This window comes from Oxyura jamaicensis, chromosome 1 (assembly GCF_011077185.1).
Source record: "Oxyura jamaicensis isolate SHBP4307 breed ruddy duck chromosome 1, BPBGC_Ojam_1.0, whole genome shotgun sequence".
Classification (NCBI taxonomy): Eukaryota; Metazoa; Chordata; class Aves; order Anseriformes; family Anatidae; genus Oxyura; species Oxyura jamaicensis.
In genome coordinates this window covers 183075897-183103033 of record NC_048893.1, presented here as the reverse complement: position 1 = coordinate 183103033, position 27137 = coordinate 183075897, and the positions used below count along the sequence as shown (strand labels likewise).

Sequence of the window (27137 nt, the reverse complement as noted above, 5' to 3'; positions counted from 1 at the left end):
CAGCATCACATCAAGCATCGCTGCCTCGATGCTCTCCCTCATGGCACCAGCACTGACAGGGCTGGGGTGACCCAGGAATGGCCATAGAGGGGCGAGGCAGGGGGCACTCGCCCCTCACAGCGCCCAAAGGCCTGGCAGGGCCGCCCCTCTCAGGGCCGCCCCCCCAGGGCCGCCCCTCTGGCTCCCCGTGTAATGGCGGCCCCCCTAATGGCGGCCCCTCCAACGGCCGCCATCAACAGCCCCGCCCTCTGCGAGGCCCCGCCTCTCCTCCACCAGCCCCGCCCCCTCCACGAGACCACGCCCCCTTCCACGAGGTCCCGCCCACCCCGTGCACGTGACGCGGGGCGGCGGGGGCGGGCCGGAAGTAGCGGGCGGGAGGAGGCGGAAGTGGCCGGGAGCGCGGAGCCAAGATGGTGAGCGGGGCGGGCGGCGGGAGCGGCGGCACCAGGAGGGGAAGGAAGGGGCTGGGGGTGCCGCTGCCGCCTCAGTCCCCTTCCCTAAGGGGATGGAGGGCGGCTGGTGGCCTGCCCCGGCCCTTGTGGTTGACCCGTTGGAGGGTGGTGGGGCCGTGCTGAGTCACGGGGGCGGCGCGGCCTTGGTGGGGCCTCGGGGCTGGCTCTGAGGGGTCCCTGCCCTCGTGAGAGGCACGGGGCTCCGGGGGGGCTCACAGGGGGACGGTCCCCTCCCTTACCTGCTGGCCTCGCTGCTGTTGGTGCAGCCCGGCGTATGGGTGGCTTTCTGGGCTGCAAACGAGCTTCTCGGCAGCCAACACCCCCTGGTCCATATATATTTACGTATATTATAACAGCTGTTTTCGGGGTTTTCTAATAACTAATAGGTTATTATTTGTTGCTCTCTTGCTGAGGCACGTTCTGTGAACAATCTGAAAATCACCTCGTTAAAACCAAACAGGTTAGCTTTAAATTGGTGGTGTGGGTTAAGATGACCTTACGTTGTGTATCTGTGGTGTCCTCATCTCTGCTACAAGTTACTGTTTCTCCTTTTGTTCTTTCAATGAACTAACATACCAGAATTCTTGAGCACACCTTTTTCTTTATGTGAGCCTTAAACCATTTATCAACATTCAGTTAGATCTTGCTTGATTTTGCCTGTACTGAAATAAATGAATTCTCAAAGATGTCTGCTCCATCAGCTGAGCATGACCTGCAGTCTTCCTTTCCACCCCCATAGCCCACGGTGGGAACAAATTGTGAATTTTTGTTTTAGCCAGATCCCCAAAATGTTTCATCACTACCTTTGTCTGTCATTAGACTCTCCAGAAGAATTTAGTGGCATTTTTTTGTAAAGAGACTGTCAAGTCTAGGGTTCATGTGTGAGTAGTTTGGGAAGCCTTTTAGCAATTTGTTCCATTTACCTGGTCTAAGAGCATATGCAAAAGGAGACTAGTTCTGTTAAAGTAATCCCCGCTTTGTGTTTCAGGATTCCAGAGGAACTGCTTCTCTGTTGAAGGACAGTATCCCAATTCCTGATTTTTTAGCTTCTGGATCATTTGAAGGCCATAGTCTTCTGCGCAGAGGGTATGCTTTGCTTTTTGTTGTTAAATTCTGCCATAGCCAATGTTGAACTTCAGATAAAAGAAGAAAGCACGTATTAAATCTCTCTTTTTTTAAAGGAAGTTCTTGGCAGGTATATTTCAAATGCCATAACCTAAAGTCCGTATGTTTAGTCAGACTGTCATTCAAGCCTAAAATTTCTGTAGAACGTCACTTCAACAATTAGGTAGCATTAATGGATTTCCACCTCTTTCCTCCTTTTTAGAAAAATGATGTCTGAGTGTTAATTTGAAATCTATCCTAGTTGTAATATACATATATACAAGTATTCTGTAGCAGTGCATGAAGTGGTTAATTTCAGCACTGATACAAAAAGTAAAGTTAATCTAAATCAGTGTATCTATGTCTAAAATACACAATATATTTCAGCTGCAAAAGCTTGAAGACTTCTAAGATCAGATAGGTAGCTGGGACATAATTAAACCTATATAGTTGTAATTTATTAATGGCTTTCTCTTTCTGAAGGGAGTCAAGGAAGAACAACTGTTGCTCCATTTTCTTGAACTTAAAACCTAATGAAAAAATATGCCTGAAATTTAACTTTTTTTTTGGTCTTCTGACAGTGCGGTAGATAGCTCTTATTTGTTTCTTCACCATTAAGCATTAATTCTTCTTAATAGTTCAAACTGTACCAGTCCCGTGTCTCTGAGGATTGATGCTTGTATCTGGGGTTAGTTTGGAATACAGCATAAAAATTGCTGTCCTGATTAATTTTCTGAAGTTCAAATTTTCCTTGCGTTTCTAGCTTTACAAGCGTGAGAAGTGAGTTGTTGCCCAGCCACCCCCTGGAGTTGTCAGAAAAAAATGTAAGTACGGTGTTACATGTAGTCTTCGCACTTAACTGCTTACGGATTTTTAAATTAGCAGTGTGGTTGATTGGGCTGCGTTATGCAGCAGAAAGAGCAAAGTCTTGCCATTAACAAAATAAAGGTGTTTAGCAACGGAAACATTTTATTTCTGGAAGTAATGTTGCTGGCAACTTTAAGTTTTAACCTCCCACTTGTGACTCTTCAAGTTTGTAGGTGGGCTTCCAACTTGTGGTTTACTTAGTAAGGTGTAATCATTTAGAGGTTGTGTATGCTGCCTCTGTAGTTAGGTGGCTGGCACTCCTGCCACATCTGGAAATCTGATCCTCCTATTTTGTCTTTAGGTTTGCCATATACCTTCCTTTCCAGACTTACAGAGTGTGAAGCCATAAATACTTTTCACTAAATTACTAGATCCCGTGTAGAAATTTTACACATGCAATTTGTTGTAGATGTAATCTGATCAAACTTTGCCATCACTTTTGGGCTGCTTAAGAGTGGTCTGTGGATCGCAGGTTCAAGGTTTTGTCATGTTCACTGAGTATAGGTTTAAAATAAGACGTTTGAATTTTTGTTTTTCATTTATAATAATGTATTGTGTCAACATGACAAGCGTGTAGTCAGTATGGCAAAAGCCAGAGTTGAGGATGGATTACCCAAGCTTTAGAAACATTGAGCAGAAGGTTCTTTTGTATACTTCAGTAGTCATGAGACAGCACTTCTTCATTTAAAAAAAAAAAAAACACTACTGGGTAGATAAGCACATTTTCTTCATGTTATTGATCAGTTTTGGGGCAATTGGTAAAATTGAGCTTTTCTTTGTTCTTCAGAGTTGTACAGAGTATATATGATGCTGTCTTCCTATATGATCAGAAAAGAAATATTTCAACTAGTTTTATGTAGAGTCTTTAATAGCTAAAAATAACATCAGCTGTGGCTTTCCACTTTGTCTTCAACCCAGACAGCTTTCCAGTTTCTATGCTTGTAACACTGTAGCAAAGTAATACTCAACTCCACCACTTGGTGGAGTTACATGTCCTGATTGTTAACAATAACAAAATAAATTGCTACTTTTGACTTACAATAAAATTCAGCAAAACTCAATTTTAATTTTTTAAAACAGGAGTTAGTGCATCACTACCTTCCACGTGCATTTGAGATGTATGTGATGGCATCCCTGCATTTTTACATGTTCATGTCAGAAGCATGTTCGTTTAAGTAGGATGTCACAAATCTGTTCTATAGTACTTGAAAGTAGCTCTTTCTAAAAAAAACAACGCTGTTTGTGATAGTTCCAGTTAAATCAAGATAAAACAAACTTTGCCATGCTGAGAAATATTCAAGGACTCCACGCACCTCTAAAGCTGCAGATGGAACTCAGAGCAGTGAAACAGGTAGGTGTTCTTATCTAACTGATACAACTTAAAAACAATGGATGAATTTTTATGTGGGAAGATTTATTTCTGTCTTGAAATACAACCACTTTGTTTCCAAAAGAGATTTTCATGGAACTGCTTTTATTTAAAAACAACTTATGCAGTTAATAACATTCAGATCAGTCAATGTGCTAAAGGCTTTCAGCTGCTGTTCTTTTTTTTTTTTGGTTGTGTGGTGAAGTGGTAAGCACTGTAGGTTTTCTGTGGATGAGCTTCCTGTAAGCCTTCAGAGAAAAGCAGGAGGGACTGAGTATTAATTCTAAAATTAAAACTCCCCTATGTGGAACATATGACACTGGTATGAAGGAATCTCTGCATCTGTAGAGAAAGGAGACCTTAAGGGTCTGAAGCAGGTAGTGATGTAGGAGTGGGTATAGAGGTTATGTGAAAACTGAAGCAGAAAATTTGTCATTATTATTCTGCAGCTGTTCTTGTAAGATCAGGGGAGGTCTACAGAGAGCTAAGTTCAAAGGTTTTAACTTTTAATTGGGAAGCTGAGACTGCCTCCTCTTCCTAGGATGGCGAGTAAGTGGAGGGTGGCTGACTTTGTCCCTTAGGATACACAGAAAGCTCAGTGGTCCTAGTGAACTTTTTGGGGGGCTTGTTGAAGGTAGTCATGCTATTACGAGTTGTTTCTTCAAGTGACTTGGACTAATTTTATACTTCCTGTGGATCAGTTGCTGCTGAACCGCAGTGAGTGACATTAAACTTGGTAGAAACTTCTTGTCCTGAAGATGCAAAAGGCAAGCAATGTAAGAAAACATCCCTTGATCTCAACTGTGGTCTCCTGAGGGAACATCTTTTTTTAACTGATGTTGGCATGTGGTAGAAAATGAGACAAGTGAGGACAGAGATCCTGTAAGTGTCTCCACAGGCATTCCTGGGGGTGGTGTGGTGCAAATTGGTGATTAGCAGATTGTTCACTGCTGGCTGTTGTATCATGTTAGATGTATAAGCTCCCATTTGGTTTAATTTCACCTTTTACCTAAAATTTAAGGGAATAAATAGTATGTGTATTTGAACTTTTGACAATTGTACTATCGGGTATTATGGAAATCTTGACATTTTGTGTGTAAAGAGATAGTTCAGTGGTACTTCTGTTTGTAAAATGTATTCGTGGTATAACTGAGGTCTCATTAGTAGTTCTACTAATAGTGGATGCAATTATGAGGACAGATACACCATTCTCTGAATACTTAGTCTGAGTGCGGTATGTAACCACTTGATTTTGCTTTAATACTGTAGGTGAAGGGCACAGAAGATAGGCTTGAAAGTAAATGGGAGTGGACTTAAAGCTTAAAAACTGTAGGCCATCTGGGAAATAGATTTAGTTTAATTGTAAGGAGGGTTATGATTAGGTTTGAAAGTCAATATAGCTCTTTCGTGTATGTTTCTGACTTGTCAGAGATACGGAACAATGTGGTTTCCAAACATTGCAGGTCATTCTCCAAAACTGACTTCAGGCTGTAGATGTGTTGCAGAGACTCTGGCCAGCTATGTGGGAACAGATCAAGGAAGGGGACAGAACCAGCTTTTTTTGACTACTAGTAGCTGCATGGCAGTGAAATCTGAAAACTTAGTGAAAGGCTATTTTCAAAACAGTGATAAAAAATGGAAGATGGTGGTATTGGGTAGGGTTTGATATTGTTGTGTGCCAGTACTTATTTCATCATTGTGCTCAAAGGAGGAGGTGACACTGCCTGTCTCTCTTCTCAGCCACTTCAGACAGAAATCCAAACATCTCAATTTCAGTCTTGCAAAAATTAACTCTTGCTGACTTTTTACAGGCCCAGCGTCTCCCATTTCTTCACAGCTCAAACATGGCGGTGGATACTCTGAGGGGAAATGATGAATGCATTGGTTTTGAAGATATTCTTAATGGTAAGTACTTTGTTTTAATGTTATAGAAACATTTAAAGGTAAAATTTGGGAACTGTGAAGTTTTTTGCCTCTAGGGAGTAAAAACTTTTAAACATGCAAAATGCAAATAAAAATTGAATTCCTAATGGTAAAGAAGCACCAGGGGAAGGAGGAATAGATGTGGTTCAGCTTCTAGTTGTGTGGAAATTACTCTGAAATACTGAATAAATCTGTTTGCTTCTGGGCTGGGTTTCTTAAGGAGCAGAAGACTGCGTATTATAATGTGTAGCTTACATTATATGCATGGTTCTCCAGAAATTTTTGAACTAGTTACATGAATTTTGACAGACAGATCATAAAGATAAAAGGTTTTTATAAGTTCTATTATTAGAAAGAAAGGCAGGAGAGATACTGAACTAATGTACCAGAGATGAGGGAGTCTTCCCACCACTGCATATTAATTCAACAGCTAACAGCTGTGTGATGGGCTACTGGCTGACAGACAGCCTGTGTGAAATAGAATAAACCTGGAAAAATAGTTTAAAGGGGAAAAAATGACTTTCTGACTTCTGCCTAGTCAGCAGCTAAGGACACAGGAGGAAGCAGAGGGTATTTTGAGGTGGGATTGGAGAATGGAAAAAGACAGGGATATGGGAAACTGGGAATAATGGAGAAGCAAGTGGGAATCTAGACACCTGAGGTAAATCTGGAGTTGTTTTCTGGGATGGATTTACAGGGAGTGAGGGTAGGAATCTCAGGTGATTGTGGTTCGGGGGTGGAGCGATAACCAAGCTCCTATAAATTGCTTGATGTTTGGCATAGCTCGCAACAAGCTGTTACATGTTAATGGAGTGCTACAGAGTGAGTGGTTAGTTAAAATTGTTTACAGTGAGGCTATGTTTATTACATGGAGCTATATTAGGTTATTTCGGTGTCTCTGGATGAACATCAGACATTAATATACTTTAGTTGTGGAAGAACAAAAATAGTTAAGTACACCTGCAAAGAAAAGGTACCTTTTTTCCAAGGTGTGTTGGAAGTCTTTTTTTTTTTTGTCTTTGTTTTTGTATGGAAATGAAGTTCATACTGTCAGTAATCAACATGTCTTGTGTCATCTGCATGTTCCCTGCTAACCTTTGAATATAGTGGCTAATATGAACCATGCTCTATAGAGTGGAGATCTCAAAGATACTTAAGGGCATAGAACTTTTTTTTTTTTGTGGAAAAAAGGCAGTTGATTGGAGAAGAGAAACCAGAAGTACATCCCAACTAGCAGAAGGGCTGGAGTGTGAGCTCTTATTGTGCTAAACCCCAGAGAAGATGCATTGAAAAGATGTATGGCACTTATGGGAAAGGCTTTGGTCAGAGCTGCTTTTTATTAGACTCAAAACTCAGCCTGGAGATTCAGCCTATAGAAGGTTGTGCTTATGTAATGTTTAGTTTTACTGGAGCTGTTCCCTCCCTTACCCCTTCACAAAACACTCTGACCAGTGTTCCATGGAAGGTGCATTGGTTATCTGATTTTTGCTTTGGACAGAGGCTTATGAGTTAGACAGACCTGCACTACACAGTATCATCAAGAATCTGTCAAATAATTTTTGCACTAAGCATTACAATGAAAAAAATCCAAAATTGAATATGGTTATCTTCATAGTTCCTGTTGGTCTTTGTGGCAAAGTAAAAGCCTAATGCTGTTGACTTCTTTTTCCAGATCCTTCACAGAGTGAGGTTATGGGAGAGCCACACATGATGATGGAATACAAGCTTGGTTTATTCTAACAAAATGTACTCCTCAAACGTTTTGTGCATGTCTTTATATGGCAGATCTAAATACACAATTACTGAATTGACACTCAGTGTTAAGTAGTCATACAGGTATCATTTGCCTTCCTTGATGAAGAGACACATTAAATGTTTCAAGTCTATAAATTGTTCTGTGCTTGTTGTCAATTATATAAATGTCCTGTAACTAAATAGTTTAAATGATGTCTCTTCGTACACTGCTCAGGACAATAGCTTCTTAACTATGGAAATCCTATCTATGTATACAAGAAATCCAGAAATACTCATGCATTTTAAAACTGATTATTGTAGGTAAATGCATTTAATGGATGTTCTTGCAGAACTTTTTAAGGGGAAAAAAGGTGTTTTCCATTGAGTAACTCTTTGTTCATGAAAACTTCCATACACTTTTTAAAGTATTGAATAAAAGTTTGCTATAAATACTGTTGTGTTCCAAAATATAATTACTTGTAAATCAAAAATCTCTTGTCTGCAACACAGTGTTGTTCATTTTTCTTGCCATTATTTTAAAGGTCTTTAACTTCTGCTCTGCCAGTGGAATCCTGCTACATACATTTTCTCCCTCCTGTTAAGGTGACAGTTGATGAGTGAGTCATTAAAGTGACTCAGGCCTTAGTAAAGGGGGAAGGAAAGGCCTCTGTACTTAAATACTCCTTTTAACAAGGAGTAGGCCATTGAAAGATGTTTATGTGCTTGTGTGGGTGTTGTCCTTAAGGTTGTAACAATTATTTCTGATGTCATACATGCACACGCATCATAAATCTATAAGGCAGCTTATAGAACTTTACAGATCAGGATTTTAAATATTACTTCATCTTTTCCAGATTTCCCTATATTGTTTGTGATGGTATCTGGCACTATATACTTCCTTTTTCAATTGGGGAGGGAGGGGGGTAGTCTGTGGTTCAGAAAGACCAATCTCTTGTCATCTACAGGGAGCCTGAAACAGTGCTATGTTTATCCAGCAGATTTTGATAATTCTTAAGCAGAGTGGTAAGTGTACTTAGTGTCCTCTTGTAGATCACTTTAGCAGAAATGTTGCTATAAACCTTTCACAATCCCCAAATCTCAACCATCTCTTGTACCTTTCAGTATGCTTAAAGCGGCCACAAATTCCTTACCCATGCGCACCAAAGCCTCTAGCTCCCCCCCCCCTGTAAATTTTGCAGTGCTTTTTTGCGTATTTATTGCAAAACAAGTTAAAAGCTGAGATGTGAGATGACACAAGGTACTTTACTGGCTGTTTTATGTTTTATATATAATCATTTAAAAGTGAACCTTAAAATTGCCTATTGAGAGTTGGAGAGATTAGAGGTTTTTGCTATGAAATACAAATTAAGACTTCATTAGTATTTTTTGCCTCAGTGAGGTTAAACAATGGGATTAACAGACTTAACGTGAAAGGACAGACCTAGTCGGTATCTTATGTTGCTGTTCTTCCACTGAGCTGGTGGTATACTTCATTGACTGTTGGGGTTGGCTGCTAATTTATAAGTGGCTTAAGTTTCTTGGCAATTATGTATAAAGCAGAAGTAAGTTGTTGTAAAGCAAGCTGGCTCAGGGCTCAGGCCAGAAAGGGTAAGAGATTACCTAGACAGGTCTGGGTTGATTTAAGATCCTGTAGGAGGACTTTCAGGTCTGCCTTCCTACCAGCACAGTTCCAGGAATGGGTGTTCAGAAAACAGTTGGCCCACAATTCAATGACTGCTACTTTGTAAACTCCCTGCCTCTGTGTGTGTAGCTGGTCAGCCTTTTCTGGTGCAAGTTGAAAAATGCATGCTGTTGCACCTGAGCAAAACTACATTAGGACAAGTGATTTAGTAGAGCTTCTCATTAGAGCAAGCAGAGTGGCTGCATTAGGAGGCCTGACTTAATTTCTAGGTGGCTTTGTTCAAGGATTAGTATACTTCCTACTTCTTTAGAGCAAGAAAGCTGCCTTGTTCATCATGTGTAAGGAAGCTACTTTTAAGGGTTAGCCAGGCTGGAAAGTAAATGGCATATTTAAGAGGCATATTAAGAATTTATGTGGTATGCTGTTAAAGTAATGGGAGCCAAAGAGGACTGAGGCAAAGTGCTTTCAAGACAAAAAAGGAAGGGCCGCACTTGCGAAATGTTGCAGTGGATTGATGTGAGGGCTGGTTGTCCTGGCCCAGCGCCTTCTCCCTATTTCACACAGGTTTCACTGTGTAAGGCAGGTGCTGAAGGAGCAACCACCAGACCATGGCCTGAGCAGAAGCACACCAAGCAAGGTGCATGGGCAGCTGGGGCAGCCTGGCCTCCGGTCTTGTGCTGAACCCAGTGTGGGCCATGGGATGAAGGTGCCTCTGAGCACACAAGTGTAATGTGCAGCTGTGAAGCTCCCCATGCTGAGTTCTTGCAGGCAGCAATGTAGTTCGTGCTCTGCAGCTCTCTGCCTCCTGTTGGTGCTGATGTTCTGGGCAGCAGCCTTGCCTCTCCCCCAGCACTGAAGGAAAGTCTTCCTGCACTACTATTTGTTATCACTGCAAAAATAGACGATGCCATAGTGCTGCTGCTTCTGCTTACATAACATTACTCCACCTGTCCTCCTGTTGGCCATTTGTCAAAAGCCACATCAAGAACTACATACAACACAACTTAAAAGACCGAATTTCACTATTAATTGGTCAAAATAATTGCATTTATATGGAAATAAAACACAACAAACTTGAAAGATTTTGATTTAATAATATGAAGCACATTAGTACCTAGTTTCCTCAACTTGTACCATACCCTTAAAAACACAATTTGTACCCATGTGCTTAGATCTGAATGCACAGCCAGTCCTACGTTGTGTCTTCCAGAAACACTCTGTGAACAGCCAATACTCGGTACAGCAAAATCAAACCTCACAAAGCCACTTCCAAAGTGCACCTGGACCTTCTTATTCTCAAACCAAATGCTGCTATGGAACTGACTTCTTTTGTTGCTATCTGTAGAGCGCTGGCAGAGGTCTGCATTGAAAAGGGAAGGCATATACCCTTTCACTTGTTTTACTTTTTCCAGGCAGTTTTGTGCAAAATAGTTATTTTTGTGAAGTCTTACAAAACTGTATAACAAAGAGGAAAGGATGACAATGTAATCTTTGTGCTAAAATCCCTTATATCAGTGTATTCTTAAGTTCTTTACAATTACTTGCTGTTTTGGACCCAGTGATTATTCTAAAACTCAGCTCATTTCAACAACTTGGCAGTGACTCAAACACCTCAGGAGAGGAGAGTTCAGCAGTTTTATTTACTGGCTAGTCTATAAACTAGCTAGAAAAAGCTAACGACCTTTAATTGCCAACATCAGCCTAGGTCCATGAGGACAGAAATGTAAGGGCTGGCTATGTTTAATAGCCATTCCCCTGTATTCAGAGGGTGGTGAGACCGTGGAACAGGTTTCCCAGAGAAGCTGTGGATGCCCCATCCCTGGAGGTGCTCAGGGCCAGGCTGGATGGGGCTTTGGGCAACCTGGTCTGGTGGGAGGTGTCCCTGCCCATGGCAGGGGGGTGGGACTGGGTGGGCTTTAAGGTCTCTTCCAACCTAAGCCATTCTGTCATTTCCTGGATAGTATAAACTGTCCTTTACCTTATTTGCCTCCTCTTCCAAACTTCTCAGTGATCAAGATGTACAGTATGGAAACAATATTGTTCAAACAGAAAGGATTTGCAACAGTATCATCATGATGAGGTGCTAATATTTGTTGGTAAAGTACCTCTGAGAAGTGCTCTGTTGAGGTGACAAGCATTGATGGCTGTAAGTAGATCTTTGATAATACAGCATATGCTATGCCTGTCCTCATTTTTATCACACACTATGTGATAGTGATGTCAGTTCCCAAATCACAGTTGCTTTCCTAGAGTTTTCCACCTGTGAATGTCAACCACTTGCTGTTCTTTTGATTTTTCTACCTAATCGTTTTTTGGGAATAGAGAGTCACATACTACCTACCTGTACTTTCAGGGATCAGGACAATATTGGCTGTAAAACTCTCTGAAAATAATACATGGCAGTGGTCTTCAACATGGTGTTTACATTCACAGTTCTGCTGTGCTGTTGTGCGCTCCAGAAGCTAACGCTCTGGCTAGATTCTATATATATATCGATATATAATATAGATTCTATATATAGATCTCAGAAAAAAAGCTTAAGGATCAACACAGAAATTGATTTATAGGCTTAAGCACTCTCACCAATTTGCACTGTGGCACACTTGTCCTCTCTGTTGATTTCTCTGTCTCTGAAACAGGCAGGATAGTATCTATTGTGGAGGGAGGTTCTCAATAGCATTTGTAAAGTGTTTGGGAGATAAGAAATGCTACTCAAATGACAATAAATTATTGCATTCATTGCAAATACTTAGATATATGGTTCTAATTTTTTAAATTATTAAAAAAATAAGCAAAGATTTTCTGAAAAGAATGCTAAAATAAAGCCTTTCACTAGAAAAAAAAAACAACTTCAGTAAAGCCAGCTTAGCTGGAAGACAACATCTATGGGACAAAAAATAGAGGTGTCTGTACGTAGTCCCTAATATATAAAAAACAATGAGAAATTTATAATCTAAAAATAAATGTGCAATATGGCCTCTGTAAAATGTAGGCATAGGCCTAACTTCACACTCTGCATGCTGGAAGTACGACAGTTCTGTGTGAAAATCCATTTTAAGAACTAAGTCACAGGCAAGGTCCACACATCATACATTAAACTTGCACGAACATTCTCTTCTAACTGCAGAGCATGTCTCCTTACAGCAGGTACAAGTATTGCTTCCAGTTTGCTTGCTTTCTGAAAAAAGTACCTTTACATTTAGTAATTTTAGACAGTTTTGTTGGCTTCCCCAGTTAAGACAGACCTTTTCAGATGCACACAGCGGACTGCACGCACAGCTGGCACGAGCTCCACTGGCTTCAGGAGAATTGCCAACACCCTCTGGCTAAGGGGCTGATAAACTTATCTCTGTCACCCCACGTAGAATGACACAAGATGTATCACAATCCCCAGCTGACATTTTCAAACTTGAGAAAGGGTAAGTGGCAGAAGAGCATCATCCTACCTCACTTCTTCTCCGTGCTGAAAGCAGCATGAAGATCTCCATTCCTTGCCTACTTGCATAGTTAGGTACAGGAGATGGCTTTATTCAAGTGCTAAAAAGAGACTGGATCTAGAGTGCTATCAATTCAGTGCTTGTTGTAGATTTCATCTGCAACTTTTGTGTTATCTCTGTGGTCTCGATGCGACATGTGGTCTCTGCCAGTGCATGTCAGATAAAAGTCAGGTAGCTGAATCCTTTGTTCAACTATCAACACTGTCTATGCTGGATACTTCGTCAGGTACAAGCAGAGCCAAGTCCTCCCCATTCCAGCTTGTGCACAGAAGCCAGCTGCAAGACACAGATAAGACAGATATCTTTAGCTGAGATACTTCAGTATAGCGTGCTGATTCAGCAACAGCAAACACACCCAGTAGTTCTGTTACAGCCATCTTCTGCAAGCACAAAGCAGTTGACATATCTTAGTAAATAAAAGCAATGGCAGTTCTTCTCCCTTGTTATAAAAATTAGACGAAATAATTTTTGCTGTCTGTGAAAAGCACTAAACTACTAGGCCTTATTTATTACAGACTGGAACTAATACCATTCTTGCTCTCAAACAGTTAAGATTGCATGACACTCTCAGAAGAAAGGTTTTAGAGAGAGGCTAATTCAAAGGGTGGGATATTTGAGATAATAATGATGGAAGAAAAGGAAAAATAGCTTTCCAAAATGTATGATGATGATGGGCTAGTTTTCATTGCAGGATGGTGGGATTTCATAGTAAATAGTTGTTAACATTTGCTGAGGACATTCTCAGGAGAGAATGCTGATTTAACAAAAACTTTTTTATACCATGCAGCACTGAGCTATATTTCATGAAACAAAAATATTTACAGCCATATAACTGAACTCCTCTACTTTTTATTACCTTACTAAAAAGTATTCTCCACTTGCAGCCCAAGGCCCCTTTGCTTCAGTTCCCTTAGGTATGAGACCCATCACTATCTTAGTCTTCTTTTAAGTTGCCATTAATGCAACTTCTCTGAATAGACCAAGTAAAATACTGTGGTCAGGCAGGCACAGACTTGGAATTATGTGAAATGTGCTAAACCTACAGTATAATCACTTCCTATTTAAAACTGAAAATTCAGCTGATGTAGAGATAGAAGGTGGTTGACGTAAAGGTTATGCAAGGTGTTTCTGCACGGTAAACACTTCTGCTGCAGATACAATTCTCCAGCAAAAGTACCGTCTTCTTAAGAAAAACACCTTTTTTCTTTTTCTGAATATAAATCTATTTAATGAAGTGATCCTTTCGCCATTTAGATCTATGTTCCAGCATCCTAAAAAGACAATTTATACTCAAATAGTGTGAAGTGAACTCAGCTTTTGTGAATACTCATGAAAAATGATCTTTCACTGACTAGATTGTCATTAAATATGATTATATACAAGTACTACAGAGTAATGTTTTTTAAACATGTCTAGAGGTTTATTCATATGGGGCTTAAAGTTAGTGCAGATCTTTTACAGGTTTCAATGGCTCTGAATCACAAGGTACCCATGACCAATGACATGGACAGATAACTTTCCATTGAATTCACTGGGTGTTTGGTCATATTTATAAACCCACTACCACTATAAGGGCTGCAAAACTACGCTCGGCCTTAAAGCGATCTGTTACTTCAGTTCTGCGTGGAAGGCATGTGTAAGTCTCAAACCAATGGAAGGCACACACATGCTGTCAAGGGTACAGTGTATCCCACTCGTAGTAAATTCGGGACAGATTTCACTTTGGGGGAATTAGGTGACAAATTCACACCATGGATTTGTGAGGAGGTAGCAGGATCAGGGCTGGAACTGGACTGATGGTGGGAAATCTCTAGCTAGGTGTTGGAGGGTAGGTGTTGAAGAGAGAAGCAGCAGTCTCAGATTAGCTTCCATAGGCCTGATGTATATAAACTATATATAACTGGGTAGAATACCAAAGGGAAGGCTATGCAAAATACATCCACTACATTAAAAAACAGGGATGTTTGAGAATGCATTAAGCCATTCAGCTTCAACTCACGTCAAAACAGAAATCACTAGTAAAAGTAGCGAGGAGCACCCTCCTGACATGTACTCACCACAGTGCACTCAGTGGAATTAGACAAAGGCCTGCTGATAAGAGGAAGCTAAAGCCTGAAAACCATGCAACGGTAGCTGCATAGAGAACATTAAAAACTGAAAGTGAAATAGTGCCGGTCACAACTTCTAAACAGGCAATACAAGCAAACACAGCACCTGCCAAAAACAAATGAATGGATTACAAATAGAACAAATTAGAGCAGAAACCCTTTCAAAGTACTACAGTTTTTAAACTTGTTTCAAAAGATCTCTCTATCTGCGATATTTTAGCAAGTTTGCAAGTAACAAGCACCTGAGTATAATATGTCTTTGCTATGGAAGTGTCTTCCATGGGGACTCCTACAAAAGACTTTTTAAATGAAAAAAATAACAAACAAACAAACAAACAAAACTTTTGCTCGTGAGAACCATTCTTCTTTGCTGCTATCCTGTCACCATACCTACTCTATGGAATCTATCTATCACATGAAATGCAAGCTGTTCATCTTCGCTCAACATCCTCTGCAAGCCTTTACCTGTTCCAGTACGCCTCTGTTCTCACTCTCCCCCTTCTTCTTTCCTCCTTTTCTAATTTTTGTCCTTATATGTGGAAAAGGCTCTTTGCAATGCAGAGCAGCCAAAACTGCTGGTTCAGCACATAACCATATCCCTCTCATTTTTGAAAGAAAAGAAGCAATCTTTATTTTTTTTTTTTTTTTGTATGTGTTGAACTACCCACTGGGGTGTCAGTCTAACCCATCAGCGTATTTTTAAACACATTTTCCCAAGCCGCGTTCACGTCCATGGGACTATAATAAAAATCACAATAGGTAAGCAGAAAAGGATGGCAAGAGGCAACCTGACCCCTGCATCAAACTACTCAAGAATCCAAAGCTCTGAAGAATGCCAAGAAACCACAACAACAAGTGTATGTTAGCATAGTTCAGTACAATGAGATCTTTTGTTTCAGCATATAAAGAAATGCTTTTTCAAAAATAAAACCAAACAACTCACAAGAATGCTTCTAGATAGTCTGTGCTCCTCAAAATCTGGTCACAGCAAAATATGAGACATAAGAGCCACATTCAGAGGCCTCACATGACTTTTTTTTGTTTGTGTTCCACTACAGAAAGTACCTTTAGAAATAATATGTTATATCTCCTGGGACAAGTACAAGTAGCCAAAGGCCCTTGCTAGTAGCCACCTAACAGCTAACTTTCTAAATTATAAAGTGTGACACTGATTAAACAACAAGAGTGTTATCTTTCTCTGCCAAAAATCTTGTAAATGTAGAACTTGTTCTACATGTCACATTTACAATGAATATCTGTATGAATCTTGAACCTTTTTTGTGCTTCTTGTGCTCCATAATCTTTATTTCTAGATCAGTAACTCCTTTTAAGGTTGAAACTTGCAGTAGTTTTAACACAACTTTTTAATATTAAATTCAAAATCAAAAGCCATTAATAGCATGACGTAGGGTCACGTTATATGGAACTTAAAGAAAATACTTAAAATACCAATTCTATATCTTTTTCTTTAAAGGTAACCTCGATGCATCTCCGTTCTGAAATACCATATTATTGTATTTTTTTAAAAACAAATCCCACTCACCCTGTTCGCTGGCGAGAACCACTTTTGACAGCATGGATCGGAGAACAGGAACAGGCATAAGGCAGAGTAAAGATGGCACTCTTACTGTAAAGCAATGAAAGTAGTGAGACATCAAAGTAATGAAAATCCAGGATTTTACAGACACATTGTAAATGAACTGTAAATTCCTAAATCCAATATATCTATATGGCACTAAACCCAAATCATAAGCAAGTAATTCGCTCTCCACACTGTTCATTTTTTAATTGAATCCTAAATCGGCATGACCCAACCTCGTATATTTTACCTCATTATGACCCTTTCAAGGTGGTACATCCAATATCTACCAACAACGCTTCCTAAAGAAAACATACTACTATTTTCTTTTATGTTTTTGAGCATGGACTGAATGATTCTGAACTCACCTAGAAACATGAGCAGGGTTGTTTTGGCGAAGGCAGCCATGACTATTCCTCCAACGTAAGAAAATATCCCAATAAATACAATATAAATGTCTTTGAGACATTTTGAAAAAAAGTAAACTCCTAAAAAACTGGTCATGGAGACAGAAGTGAATGCAGCCGCTCCATATCCAATGTATACTTCATTCCAGCAGAGTGGCTCATCCAGTTCATATAGTGTAAAAAGTGAGCTCCCACCAAACACAGTAAACAAATAAGTCATAAATGTAAAAAGTAACACAATTATTAAAATTCTCTTTTTAGAAGGGGCAGTTTTAAAAAGCATGTACACTCCAGAAAATGTTTCTTTTAGAAGTTCTTTACAAGATACTTGTGCCTGTTGCTGGGTTTCAGATATGCTTACTGTGTCTTCCAGAAAAAATATAATATAGATAATATTGACAACATGAAGCAGAGATGCTGTCACAAATGTCCACGTAAAGCCTATTTCTCTTAAAATGTAGCCAGAAGACAGTCCTGCCAATCCAGATACAATTCCAAAAATCAAGTCAACCACAGCTATTCGCGTTGTTTTCTGCTTCTCATCATGACACAGATCTGCTATATAAGCAAAGCCTCCTCCAAGAAAAGTTGCCATACTCCCAAACAGTCCAGAAATAAACGTGACCGCAAATAGGATAGAGAGTGACAAGGAAAAATATGATATTAAAATCCGGAAAATATCTGCAATCAAAGCTCCCATTGATGGTAAAACTAAAGATCTTTTTCGTCCCTGGCGATCGCCGTTAGCTACAATGATAAAGGCAACTATAAGGCTGGGAACTGCCCCAGTTAAGTCCAGCTGCATATTAAATAGAGAAGTCTTTTCTTGAACTCCCTGCAAAGAGAAAACAAAAAATAATAGTTAACACTGTAATACATTGTAAATATACATATATTGTAAATATATGTATATATAATACTACACTTTAGCAAAAAACAAGCATCATGCAATGGATTCAGATCATGCTTTTAATATATTCATGCAGGCTAGACAAACAACAGCCCCTTCAAAGAGAACAAGCAGATAGATAACGGAGCAGCAACAGAGAAGGCAGTAACTTCGTTCACACAAACCCCTCCTCCTGAATCACCCCACAAAATAAAACTTTCAGATGCAGGAAGCAAAGTCACTCTGACATTTTTTGAGGCATCGCAGAGAGCTGGGCAGGGGACTGCACTCTCCAAGGATCAGGAGAAAGTATAGGCATGAAAAGTCTTTCCTAGCTTTCTAAGCCTGTCTTCAAGCCATCTGTTTTACAAGTTTCCGGTGTTTCCTCTGTAGCCAACTTAATCCCCACCAAGTAGCATCCAAATGATGCAAAAAAAAACACCAGAATTTTAAGGAATGTACTTAGGGCAATTTTTAAGGCTGCTTATGAATTCTTATTTATATTTACAGGCAAAGACCATCAGTTTCTAGTTCAACATCTTTCTTTGTTTACAAGATATAAAGTTTTATTGCAAGAGGAAAATTCAGCTGATGCTGAGGCACTCAGGGAAAGCCTGTAAGTCCCTTAACACTTTGGAGTCATTTACTTTCTTCTCTGATGGTATCTGACTACCTTAGGATTCACGATGTCCGCTGGCCAGTACTGTTGCCACCCCGGAATGGTCAAAAACACATAGACTGAACAAACTGAGATGGAAAATGATATTCTGACCTTTAACTCCTTCCCTGCTGACAGATTTTGGGACAAGTACCGGATGTTAGGGGGAAAGCAGTGAATTTAATTCTGCATTCCTGCTGGCTGTGCTTGAGAACAAGGAATAAAATGTGGCCTACATGCAGTGGGTAAGTAAGGAAGCCATTAAGGAGCGTAGTAAGTGGGTAAGTAAGGAAGCCAGTAAGGAGATCATAGAATGGTTTGGGTTGGAAGGGACCTTAAAGCCCACCCAGTCCCACCCCCCTGCCATGGGCAGGGACACCTCCCACCAGACCAGGTTGCCCAAAGCCCCATCCAGCCTGGCCTTGAGCACCTCCAGGGATGGGGCATCCACAGCTTCTCTGGGCAGCCTGTCCAGGGCCTCACCACCCTCTGAGGGAAGAATTTCCTCCTAAGAGCTAGTCTAATTCTATCCTCTTAGTTTAAGATGATTCCTCCTTGTCCTATAATTATCTACCCAAGTAAAGAGTCCTTCTCCATCTTTTTTTTTTTTTTTGTAAGACCCATTTAAGAGTTGAAAGGTTGCAATGAGGTCTCCTGGGAGCCTCCTCTTCTCCAGGCTGAACATCCCCATCTCTCTCAGCCTCTCTTCACAGCAGAGGTGCTTCAGCCCTCGGACCATCTTTGTGGCACTCTTCTGGACTCGCTCTAACAAGTCCACACCTTTCTTGTGCTGGGGGCCCCTGTCTACAGACTATAGCAGTGCAGTGGGAAGCCCGATAGCCCAGAGAAGAAAGCTTCATGCTGAAATGTTCATGCTGCATAGAATTCTCAAAAATACAGATTTCAAAATTAAAAGCAAGAAAATGAAGAAATGATTTACTTATGTAAGAATTAAATTATGAGAGAAGTGTTTTGCCTGAAGCTACAATGTACAGGATAAGATAAACAGACAGGCTCATAAAATTAAAAAATATTAGTGTGTGACAATGGAAAACGCATGTTCTGAGTGATAAACAATGTTTAATTAACAGTACAGCTCTTCCTGAGCTAGAAAAAATGATTATTCAAGCCAGTGATTAGAATGTTCCAGCCTCTATTTTAATTACTTTTCATTTTCATTTAAAATGACTATGGTTCCTTCAGATCCAAAAAATAATCAATCTAAAAGCTGCTAAGACTATCCATTTTGAACTACAGTCTATTTTTTTTTTTTTGCAGGCTTCAAGTGATTTTGACTTCAATTTCTTTTTACGTTCTGTTTTGAAACAGATGAGATTAGTAGAAAGCTTCTCCATTCTCAAAACTGAAGGACTTAAACTAAACCAACTGATAAAAGAGTTGTATCTCTAAAAGTTAACTCCAAACATTCCCAACAGTAAAATTTACAGTGTGTGTATATAAAATCCAGTTATGAGGGTCTTGGAAAACCCAAGACACCTACTTCTTATATCATCGACAAAGGGCATGAGACTGCATTACTGGATCTACTCTTTTCACCACAGACAGGATTATTGCTCAGCACAGACACCAGGTTCTGCTGAAATTAATGGGCGTTTTGAGAGTTTTATATTCATATACTATGGTAACAAATATGGTACAAAAATACAGGCTAGTCATCCAGAGAAGAGAGTGACTGTTCAATAATTCATGGCCTGTGGGCAATCGCTTAAATGAAGGGAATGGAAATTTGTCAGGAAATGGAAACAAAGAAGTTCTATTGGCCATTACTCAACTACCATCCTGAAGGACTTTTATTCTCAAGTATCGTTTCCTTTGTTTATAGAAAACACACTTTGTTTCCTTTATGCCCCAAATACTGTAATTTGTAAATTCACTGTCATACTATCTAAAATTCAGGTGAAATTAAACATTCTGCTTCAGTGTTTTGCCAAAACAGAAATCAAGTCTTATATCCTGAAACATCTGTGATCACAGTTTGAAGATCAGGCTGAATTTAGGGGGTACTAGCAAATGCAAAGTGCAGAAATTTCTGTGAAACATAGGTTTCTTGATGGGATCTGTGTCTGGAACTGCAAGCACCATGTATTAATTCTTATAGTTGCCCTTTGCATTGACACATGACACTGTATGACAAAATGCCCACATACAACACCAAATGAGGAGACGGCACTAAAGAAAAACACTTTGGGGGAGGAACATATAAGCATTATGGAGCCAATAATTGGTTATTATCTCCAAGTCAGTTCTAACGAGTGGCATATATTACCTTCCTTGGCTGATCAGGCAGCCCAGAATGCATGCTGGACTGGAATTCTATTCACCTTTTTATTTTTACATTCTTTCTACTTGTGTCACCTGAGGAAGAATCAACTCCATGCTAAAAATTCTGAACTATTTCTTTAATTACCTTCAATGGAAGCATGAACCATTTAAAATTTCCTTTTGTATTTGACAAATGAGGTTGATAAGCTCAGCTGTTCAGTTCTGTGCATATGCAGCACGTCAGAGATTCAAATCTCAGATGTGACTAAAATTTTCTAGTGCCACCTGTGACACTGCAGCAATCTCTTTCAGCAGCATAGAATACTGTCTAATAGTTTCCATGAACTTCATTTTCTGTGTAATTCAACTCCACATTCTGGGTAATTTACAGACCAAGCCATCTGCTTCTCTGACTCTACTGTGTAGTTTCATGTTCCACTTAATCCAGTCTAAGTTCCAGTTGTTGTTGCCAAGGACAATTCTGCTGTACTCTTCTGTCATCCCCGTGCTAGATACTGCAATCATGTGGCTACAGAGTGTGTCAGAGCAATTTGCTGCTTCAGAAAAACAAACACGAACTCGAAAAATGATGAGCTTTCTGTTGAACCAGCACTCTGATCCAACCCAAGCTGTAACAGCTAACTACAATAATTACCAGACACAACACATGGGGAGAACAAGGGGGAAAGAAAGGAAAAGTGGAGTATGATCACCTCTTCTGTTGACAGCCCACAGCTAGTTGCCCTTACATTTAGCATTAAGACTGCACTGAACTACCACAGCAGAGATTCCGATCAACATCTAGTTATCCAGCATGCTAGACCACGAAAACGTGCTAAGAATGTAATTGACCATGGGATGCTGTCATTGTGTCATCTTTGTATTTCAGCAAGGCAGACAAGTGATTTTCTGACTGGTTAAACTACAACTGTATTTGTTTGTGCAAAGACTAGTGGAATCATTTTTCACATTTTAAATTTAGAAAAAAAAATATTTTGGCCCCTATCCTTTCATTCTTTTAATTCTTCTGACATACATACATTGTAAACTAGACCTTATTCCTGAAAATAATGGGACAATTGGTAAACTACATACTTAGAAAGAAGACTAGAAGTCACAGTCACTACCAGTGGTGCATAAACACTTGCACAGCTGTTACTGGAGTTATTGGAATGGGAGCCTTCAGCTGTATACTTTGACAAGCAAGGCCAGTGCCAGCCTGGGCCTGACCCTTTGAGATGTTTTTCAACCATTAAGAGATGAATTTATCTCAGTGTCTTCCTGGATATAAATCATAGTCTTTAAAGCATGACAACTATGTACAGTGCAACACAGGAGCAAGGAGACAGTAAAACGATAGTTTGCAAAACTATTGCTCTTCTACACGTACAAGGTTAAATAATGTTATATACAAGGTGGTTATGTTGAGGCAGTACCTACTGGCTGAAAGTTTTATTTCATATACTTACAGCTGTATTTTTTCTTCACTCTTACCTTCTGCTTGATATAAGCCGGGCTACTTTTGTTTTGCTCGCAGTAACTGGTATTGCTGCTGCTTATGAAAGTGGAATTGTACTCCTCTTCCCACAGCCTGCGGTAAATAAACTGCTGCACCACGGGGCTGGTCAAGTAGGAAGCAAACATGTAGATGAAAATGACCGGCTCCACGAAGAAAACCTTCCTCATTTCGGGATTCAGCTTTTAAATCTGTGCACCAGAAAACAGGAAAAAAAAAAATATGTAAAAAAGGTCACAAGTAAAGCAAAGCAAAACGACTGTCATACCTGCAGGCTCAGCTCCAGCGTGTGCCAGCCACCCTGAAAGGGCACAAGTCCAAACTTCACCCACAAAACACCCACCTCGAGCAGCACCCGGCAATTTTATCTCATTCCAGGAGCCCCTCGGCCTGCCGCCGGTGCACCTGCCCGCCTCGGCTGCCTCCCGGCTCGGCGGCTCCCCCCTGCCCTCCGGCGCTGCCCCCCGGCCCCGCGGCCCGCTGTGCCGGCGCTGCCCGACACCGAGAGGCGGGCCGGCGGGGGCGGCCTCGTCCCTCCGCCGGAGGAGTGTCCTCGGCGAGGACGCCGGCCCGCTCCCGCCCCTGCCGCCGGGAGGAGGAAGGCGGGCGGCGGCGGCGCCGCCATTTCGGGGGCGGCTGAGGCGGCTCCGCGGCGGCCGGTGGTGGCTGAGGGGGCCCCAGCGCTGCCCCCCGCTCGCAGCCTGCTGTGGTGGGCTGTGAGGCACTGCTGCTTGGGCTTCTCCCCTTTCACGCTTTTGGCTTGTCATGGTGTGTGCCAGCACCGTTTGGTAGCCACCCGTGCATACACCTCATTTTCCAGTGGTTGGGTATTGGTGGTGTCTGTGGAGCTATGGTGCTGCTGTTTAGATGGGCACTATTTGCACCTTCAAGGGCTGGAACAAGGTGATGTGGACAAGGACAAGAGACATAGTTGCAAAATTGAAGCCCAAAGAACCTCCTTTCAGCCTTAAATACTGCTTATTTTGGGGGGGTTGGACCCGATTATCTCTTGAGGTCCCTTCCAACCCCTACAGTTCTGTGATTCTGTGATTATTGATGACAATGTTGCAGAAAGACGTATTTGCTAGAAACATGTCAATACTTCCAAGGTTCCCTGATGTAGTTTTTCTCTTAAAACACGAAGCAGGGCTTCATTACCTCAGGAGTTTTCAGTTCCTTCATAAACCTATTTTAAGACAGCAACAGGCGTCATAAGATCTCAAAACTTGAATGTATTTCACTGGCATGTGACATGCCAGTCAGCCCCAAATTTTGGGGCAGCGGTGGGCTGTCACATCTCTTAGTGCAGGATCATCCCAAAGTATGAGCTCAGGGCCTCGATCATTTATTTCGGGTGGTTTGGTCTCACATGTAGGCTTGCTCACAGACACAGCTATTCCAAAGAAGTACGGCTGTGGCCTGACATCAACTCTAGAGAGCGTTGTCCTCTGCTGCCCAGCCAGGTCCAAAGTCTGATCGGTCCTGTGACAATGTTTTTTTATTTTTGTCACAAGATAAAGCAAAAGTGATCACTTGAGGGTTATATGCAAATAGGCTGCAAGATGAGTGGGGCTGTTGGGGTCACTCAGCCAGTGGCTAACATTTCTTTGGATGGGGTGAAGAAGGGATTTTAAACCCATGGAAACTTTGTGTTGTTTACACAGAAGGATGCTGGAGCACCATTAGGTTTCTCGCTAGGTCCAGTGTGTTGTTCATAAACACAGCAGGTGTGATTTTAAACCTTAAAGGTCAGACTTTGTTGGGTGGTGTTTATCCTCTGAAGCCAGGCGTTTTCAAACAGCACATATACGGCAAAGTAGCTGCGGCTCTCCCCAGTCACCAGTAGTCAAAATTTGTCCCAAATTTGAGTGATGTACCGGTGAACAGTCTTCCTGAAAGTCACAGGCACATGGTGGCTGTTGATCTCGAGTGTGTATCATTTGTTTACTGACATCCTCGGTGCATGAAGAATTGAAGCAGTGTGTGTGTGCATTCACTGTGGAGGTCACCTCTCTGGTGGCACTTGCTAAGCCATCAGTCAAACAATCTTAAAAAACAAACAGATACTGATCTTTCAAGGTGGTACCTCGCTTGCATCAGGGCACAGAAAAAAACTCCTAGAAGGTTTTGAACGATTCTACTTGCAGGCAGAAATATGTTACAGGAGAGGTATGTAATGAAATTCAAAGTTCAGAACATGAGGAGCCTTTTAAGAGATCACACCAGCACTGGTCAAAGGGCAAAGACAGCATTAGAAATCTTCAGAAAGCCTCCTGCACTTCAAAAAATTGTGCATGATTTCTGTGGCAAGATCTCGGCATTCAGCGATTGCTATAATTACATTCCCATAGAGTTTTGTTTATGAAAAAATGTGCATATTTACAAAAATCAATAATTCTGTAAATGCATTTATTTTTTTTCTAGCAAGTTCTTCCAATGAAAATTAATTTGGAGGTATTTGTGTCGTCTCAGTTGTTGAACTTCTTTTTTTAGTTGTTCAAAGAATTAGTAGTGATTTAATTAAATAAATAATACTGCCATGTAAAATGTGACTTTAATTGCCTTCTAAGATATCAAGTGCTTCTTTAAATTGAGGTGACTTTAATTTTCCATGTTAACAATCTCCTGAGTTCATGGAGAACCGTAACCTTCTACATATCATTTGTGGATTACACAATGACAGTAAAAAGTACTCTATCTGGTAGTATTCAGCTCATGTTTTCAAGACTGTCTTGATAACACTGTTTATAGCACAAATTAAAAAAAAAAAAAAAAGTCTCAAAGAGGGAAGGAAAAAGCACTCTTTCTGCACAGTCAGTTCTACAGAAACGCGGCTCTGCAGAAACCTTGCATACCTTGCATCTTGCTCACTAGCGTGGCAAATGGAGATACATCACAGAAGTTCTCCAAATAGTGCGGCTGCAGAAAAGGAGAAGGGAATAAGCTGTGTAATTCTGCACAGGCATGCAGGGTTTTAGGTGCAACTGTTCATTTTGTGTTTATTATAGCATAGGTGGCCGATGAAGCTTGAATGCAAGCCCTGACAACAGAGAGTAGTAATGAAGATTTAAATATGAGGCTGAAAGAAAACATGGTAGAGAAAAGTTGTGCAAAAAATCCAACCACACATTTTTGAAGTAACTCTCTTTTGTAAAAAGAGATAATGAGAGCCTACGAATTTCCATCATCCAACCCAGAGTTTCAGCCTGTGCCAGTTTCACGTCGGTAATTTTCATTCAATGCAGATCATCACTAATTTTCAGGGTTTAAAGCCAAAAAATGGCAACTCTGGTCTCTGCCTGTTTACTAATGGCATCTCCCCCAGCAGGTGGCCATGACCTGCAGTCCAAGCAGAGCAGAGGGGCAGATCCTCACCCTCCTCTTCTCCCAGAGCCAACTGGCTCCATCCATACTGTGTATGTAGCGCTTGGTCTGAGTCTCCTTTGGTCTCAGGGTATAACTAAATGTAAATAATCAAAAACAATAACATTTTTGTCTTTTTGGAGTTCAGAATATCTGAAACAGCATGACTGAGTTCATCTGGGGTGGAAGAAGATGTCGGAAAGGTAATACCTACAGACAAGGGCATCCCACCACCCCAGTGTTGCTGACTACAGAGGTGTTGTTCTGAATTCCTCTGTCACAGCTTGAGCACTAGGGTTCACTGTAGTTTCCAAGTCACATGGTACTTGCTGCTGTTCTTAAGTACTGTGTTGAAAATTTGTACTTGTTTGAGTCCTCAGACATTTGTAAGGCCTCGGGATATATTTATTTTCTCTGAATTAGATGATCTTAACAAAGCAAATTTTCTTGCTGGCCTCTCATTCACGCACACTGAATAACAGCAGTCATCTCCAAATCTATCCAGTATTTTTGCTTTTTAGTTACTTTTCCTCTCATACTTAGATATTTAGAATTCCTCAGTTCATATCTCTGATTACATCGTATCTCAGACTTAGGTTTCTGCCTTCAAAGCCCATCACTCTGGTGGCTTTTCTGTGTCAATGACTTGGGGCAGTAGAGTTCTGCAAACTGGCCTGCATAGATGGCCCTTTGTGGTTGCACCCAGTCTGAAACAAAGCTTCATGGAGCCTTGAAACCTGCTGTGGATGGCTTTCAGGTACCTCAGTGATGTGAAATTTATTTTATGCAGCTGCTTGGTTCTGCTTGTGGTTTGTTTTCCTTCCTATGTTGCTTCCGGTCTCACTGAAGTACTTGACATGGAGGTTTTTTTTTGTTTCTGTTTTTGTTTTTGTTTTTCACTGTAAATACACGAGGTAGGTTGCACAAGTCAGACTGCATCTCTTAATGCAGAATTTCTCCATTCCAGCACCACCTTACTTTGCAAAACCACTTTTAAAAATAAACAGTGGTATTGCTGCCTTGCCTGTCACTCCCTGCCCCCTCCCTGCTAAGCTGCTCGTTGGGTGGGGATGATCAGCAGGGGCTGCTGGCATTCCTGCTCAACGTGAATCAGCAAAGTGCTTTCTCTTTGGGACTTATTCCACTCATCCCTTTGCAGAAGAGGACAAAGGCATTCTGCTTGCACAAAAAAAAAAAATTAACTGAAATGGTGGATTTCTTTATTTTTTTTCCTTTTTTAAAAAATTTATGCAAACAATACCTTGAAATGAGGAACTGAAAGCAGCAGGCAACTGAGGCAGGGCTGGAGTGGCTGCCACTGAGTCACCCGCTGTGCTGCTGCAGAATGCCATTAAACTTTATCTGCTCTTTTTCAAACATCTTGCGAGTTACTTTTGAGTTGGGTTCCTTGTTACCTGATACAAGCAGAGACCCAATTAAGGACTCTGTCTCAGGGGACTTCATCTCCCATACTCCATAAATATTTCAGTTTGCTGGAGAAAAATGCTCTTCACTCCTAGCAAACTTTGTGGGACTGGCTGGCTGCACTCTCTCTTTAGAGACGAGGACTTACTGTCTCCCATCACCCTCAAGAGAAGCACGTGGATCCAGCTTTAGGCATCATGAGAACTGAATTTCTTTTACAACAGTACTGAAAGCTATTTACTAGCCCCACAGGGAAAGTAAATAATAGATAATGCAGCTCCATTCCTGGGGAAACATTGCTGCTTATTACTGGGAGGTCCT

General features: G+C 40.9%; 2 protein-coding genes across 5 annotated transcripts; one reads left to right on the top strand and one right to left on the bottom strand.

Annotated features, from left to right (window-relative positions):
• The first annotated feature begins 329 nt into the window (after positions 1 to 329).
• POMP (proteasome maturation protein) lies at positions 330 to 7940 on the top strand. Its single transcript, XM_035325446.1, has 6 exons — positions 330 to 413; positions 1441 to 1538; positions 2320 to 2380; positions 3673 to 3774; positions 5604 to 5697; positions 7388 to 7940. Exons 1-6 carry the CDS (start codon positions 411 to 413, stop codon positions 7453 to 7455), a joined length of 426 nt encoding a protein of 141 aa, XP_035181337.1. The 5' UTR covers positions 330 to 410; the 3' UTR covers positions 7456 to 7940.
• Positions 7941 to 11865: 3925 nt separating this feature from the next.
• On the bottom strand, positions 11866 to 26862 carry SLC46A3 (solute carrier family 46 member 3). 4 transcript variants are annotated; one of them, XM_035325427.1, is made up of 7 exons: positions 26851 to 26862; positions 22372 to 22396; positions 22007 to 22219; positions 16644 to 17517; positions 16240 to 16323; positions 14646 to 14802; positions 11866 to 12864 (listed from the first exon to the last, which is right to left on the bottom strand). In XM_035325427.1, exons 3-7 carry the CDS (start codon positions 22196 to 22198, stop codon positions 12777 to 12779), a joined length of 1395 nt encoding a protein of 464 aa, XP_035181318.1. In that variant the 5' UTR covers positions 22199 to 22219; positions 22372 to 22396; positions 26851 to 26862; the 3' UTR covers positions 11866 to 12776. The 4 variants fall into 4 exon arrangements, with proteins under 4 accessions (XP_035181318.1, XP_035181326.1, XP_035181311.1 ...); XM_035325435.1 differs by lacking the exon at positions 26851 to 26862 and having other exon boundaries at positions 22297 to 22581; XM_035325420.1 differs by lacking the exon at positions 26851 to 26862 and having other exon boundaries at positions 22372 to 22581.
• Positions 26863 to 27137: the final 275 nt, after the last annotated feature.

What these genes read in the sequence shown, in the direction of transcription:
- POMP (XM_035325446.1), top strand. An exon ending in AACTCAGAGCAGTGAAACAG is followed by an intron (nt 3,775 to 5,603) that starts GTAGGTGTTCTT and finishes GACTTTTTACAG; the next exon opens with GCCCAGCGTCTCCCATTTCT. An exon ending in TTTTGAAGATATTCTTAATG is followed by an intron (nt 5,698 to 7,387) that starts GTAAGTACTTTG and finishes TTCTTTTTCCAG; the next exon opens with ATCCTTCACAGAGTGAGGTT.
- SLC46A3 (XM_035325427.1), bottom strand. Translation starts at nt 22,198, where the DNA reads ATGAGGAAGGTTTTCTTCGTGGAGCCGGTCATTTTCATCTACATGTTT. An exon ending in CGGCTTATATCAAGCAGAAG is followed by an intron (nt 17,518 to 22,006) that starts GTAAGAGTGAAG and finishes TTCTCTTTGCAG; the next exon opens with GGAGTTCAAGAAAAGACTTC. An exon ending in ATTCCACTGAGTGCACTGTG is followed by an intron (nt 12,865 to 14,645) that starts GTGAGTACATGT and finishes TGTGTCTTGCAG; the next exon opens with CTGGCTTCTGTGCACAAGCT.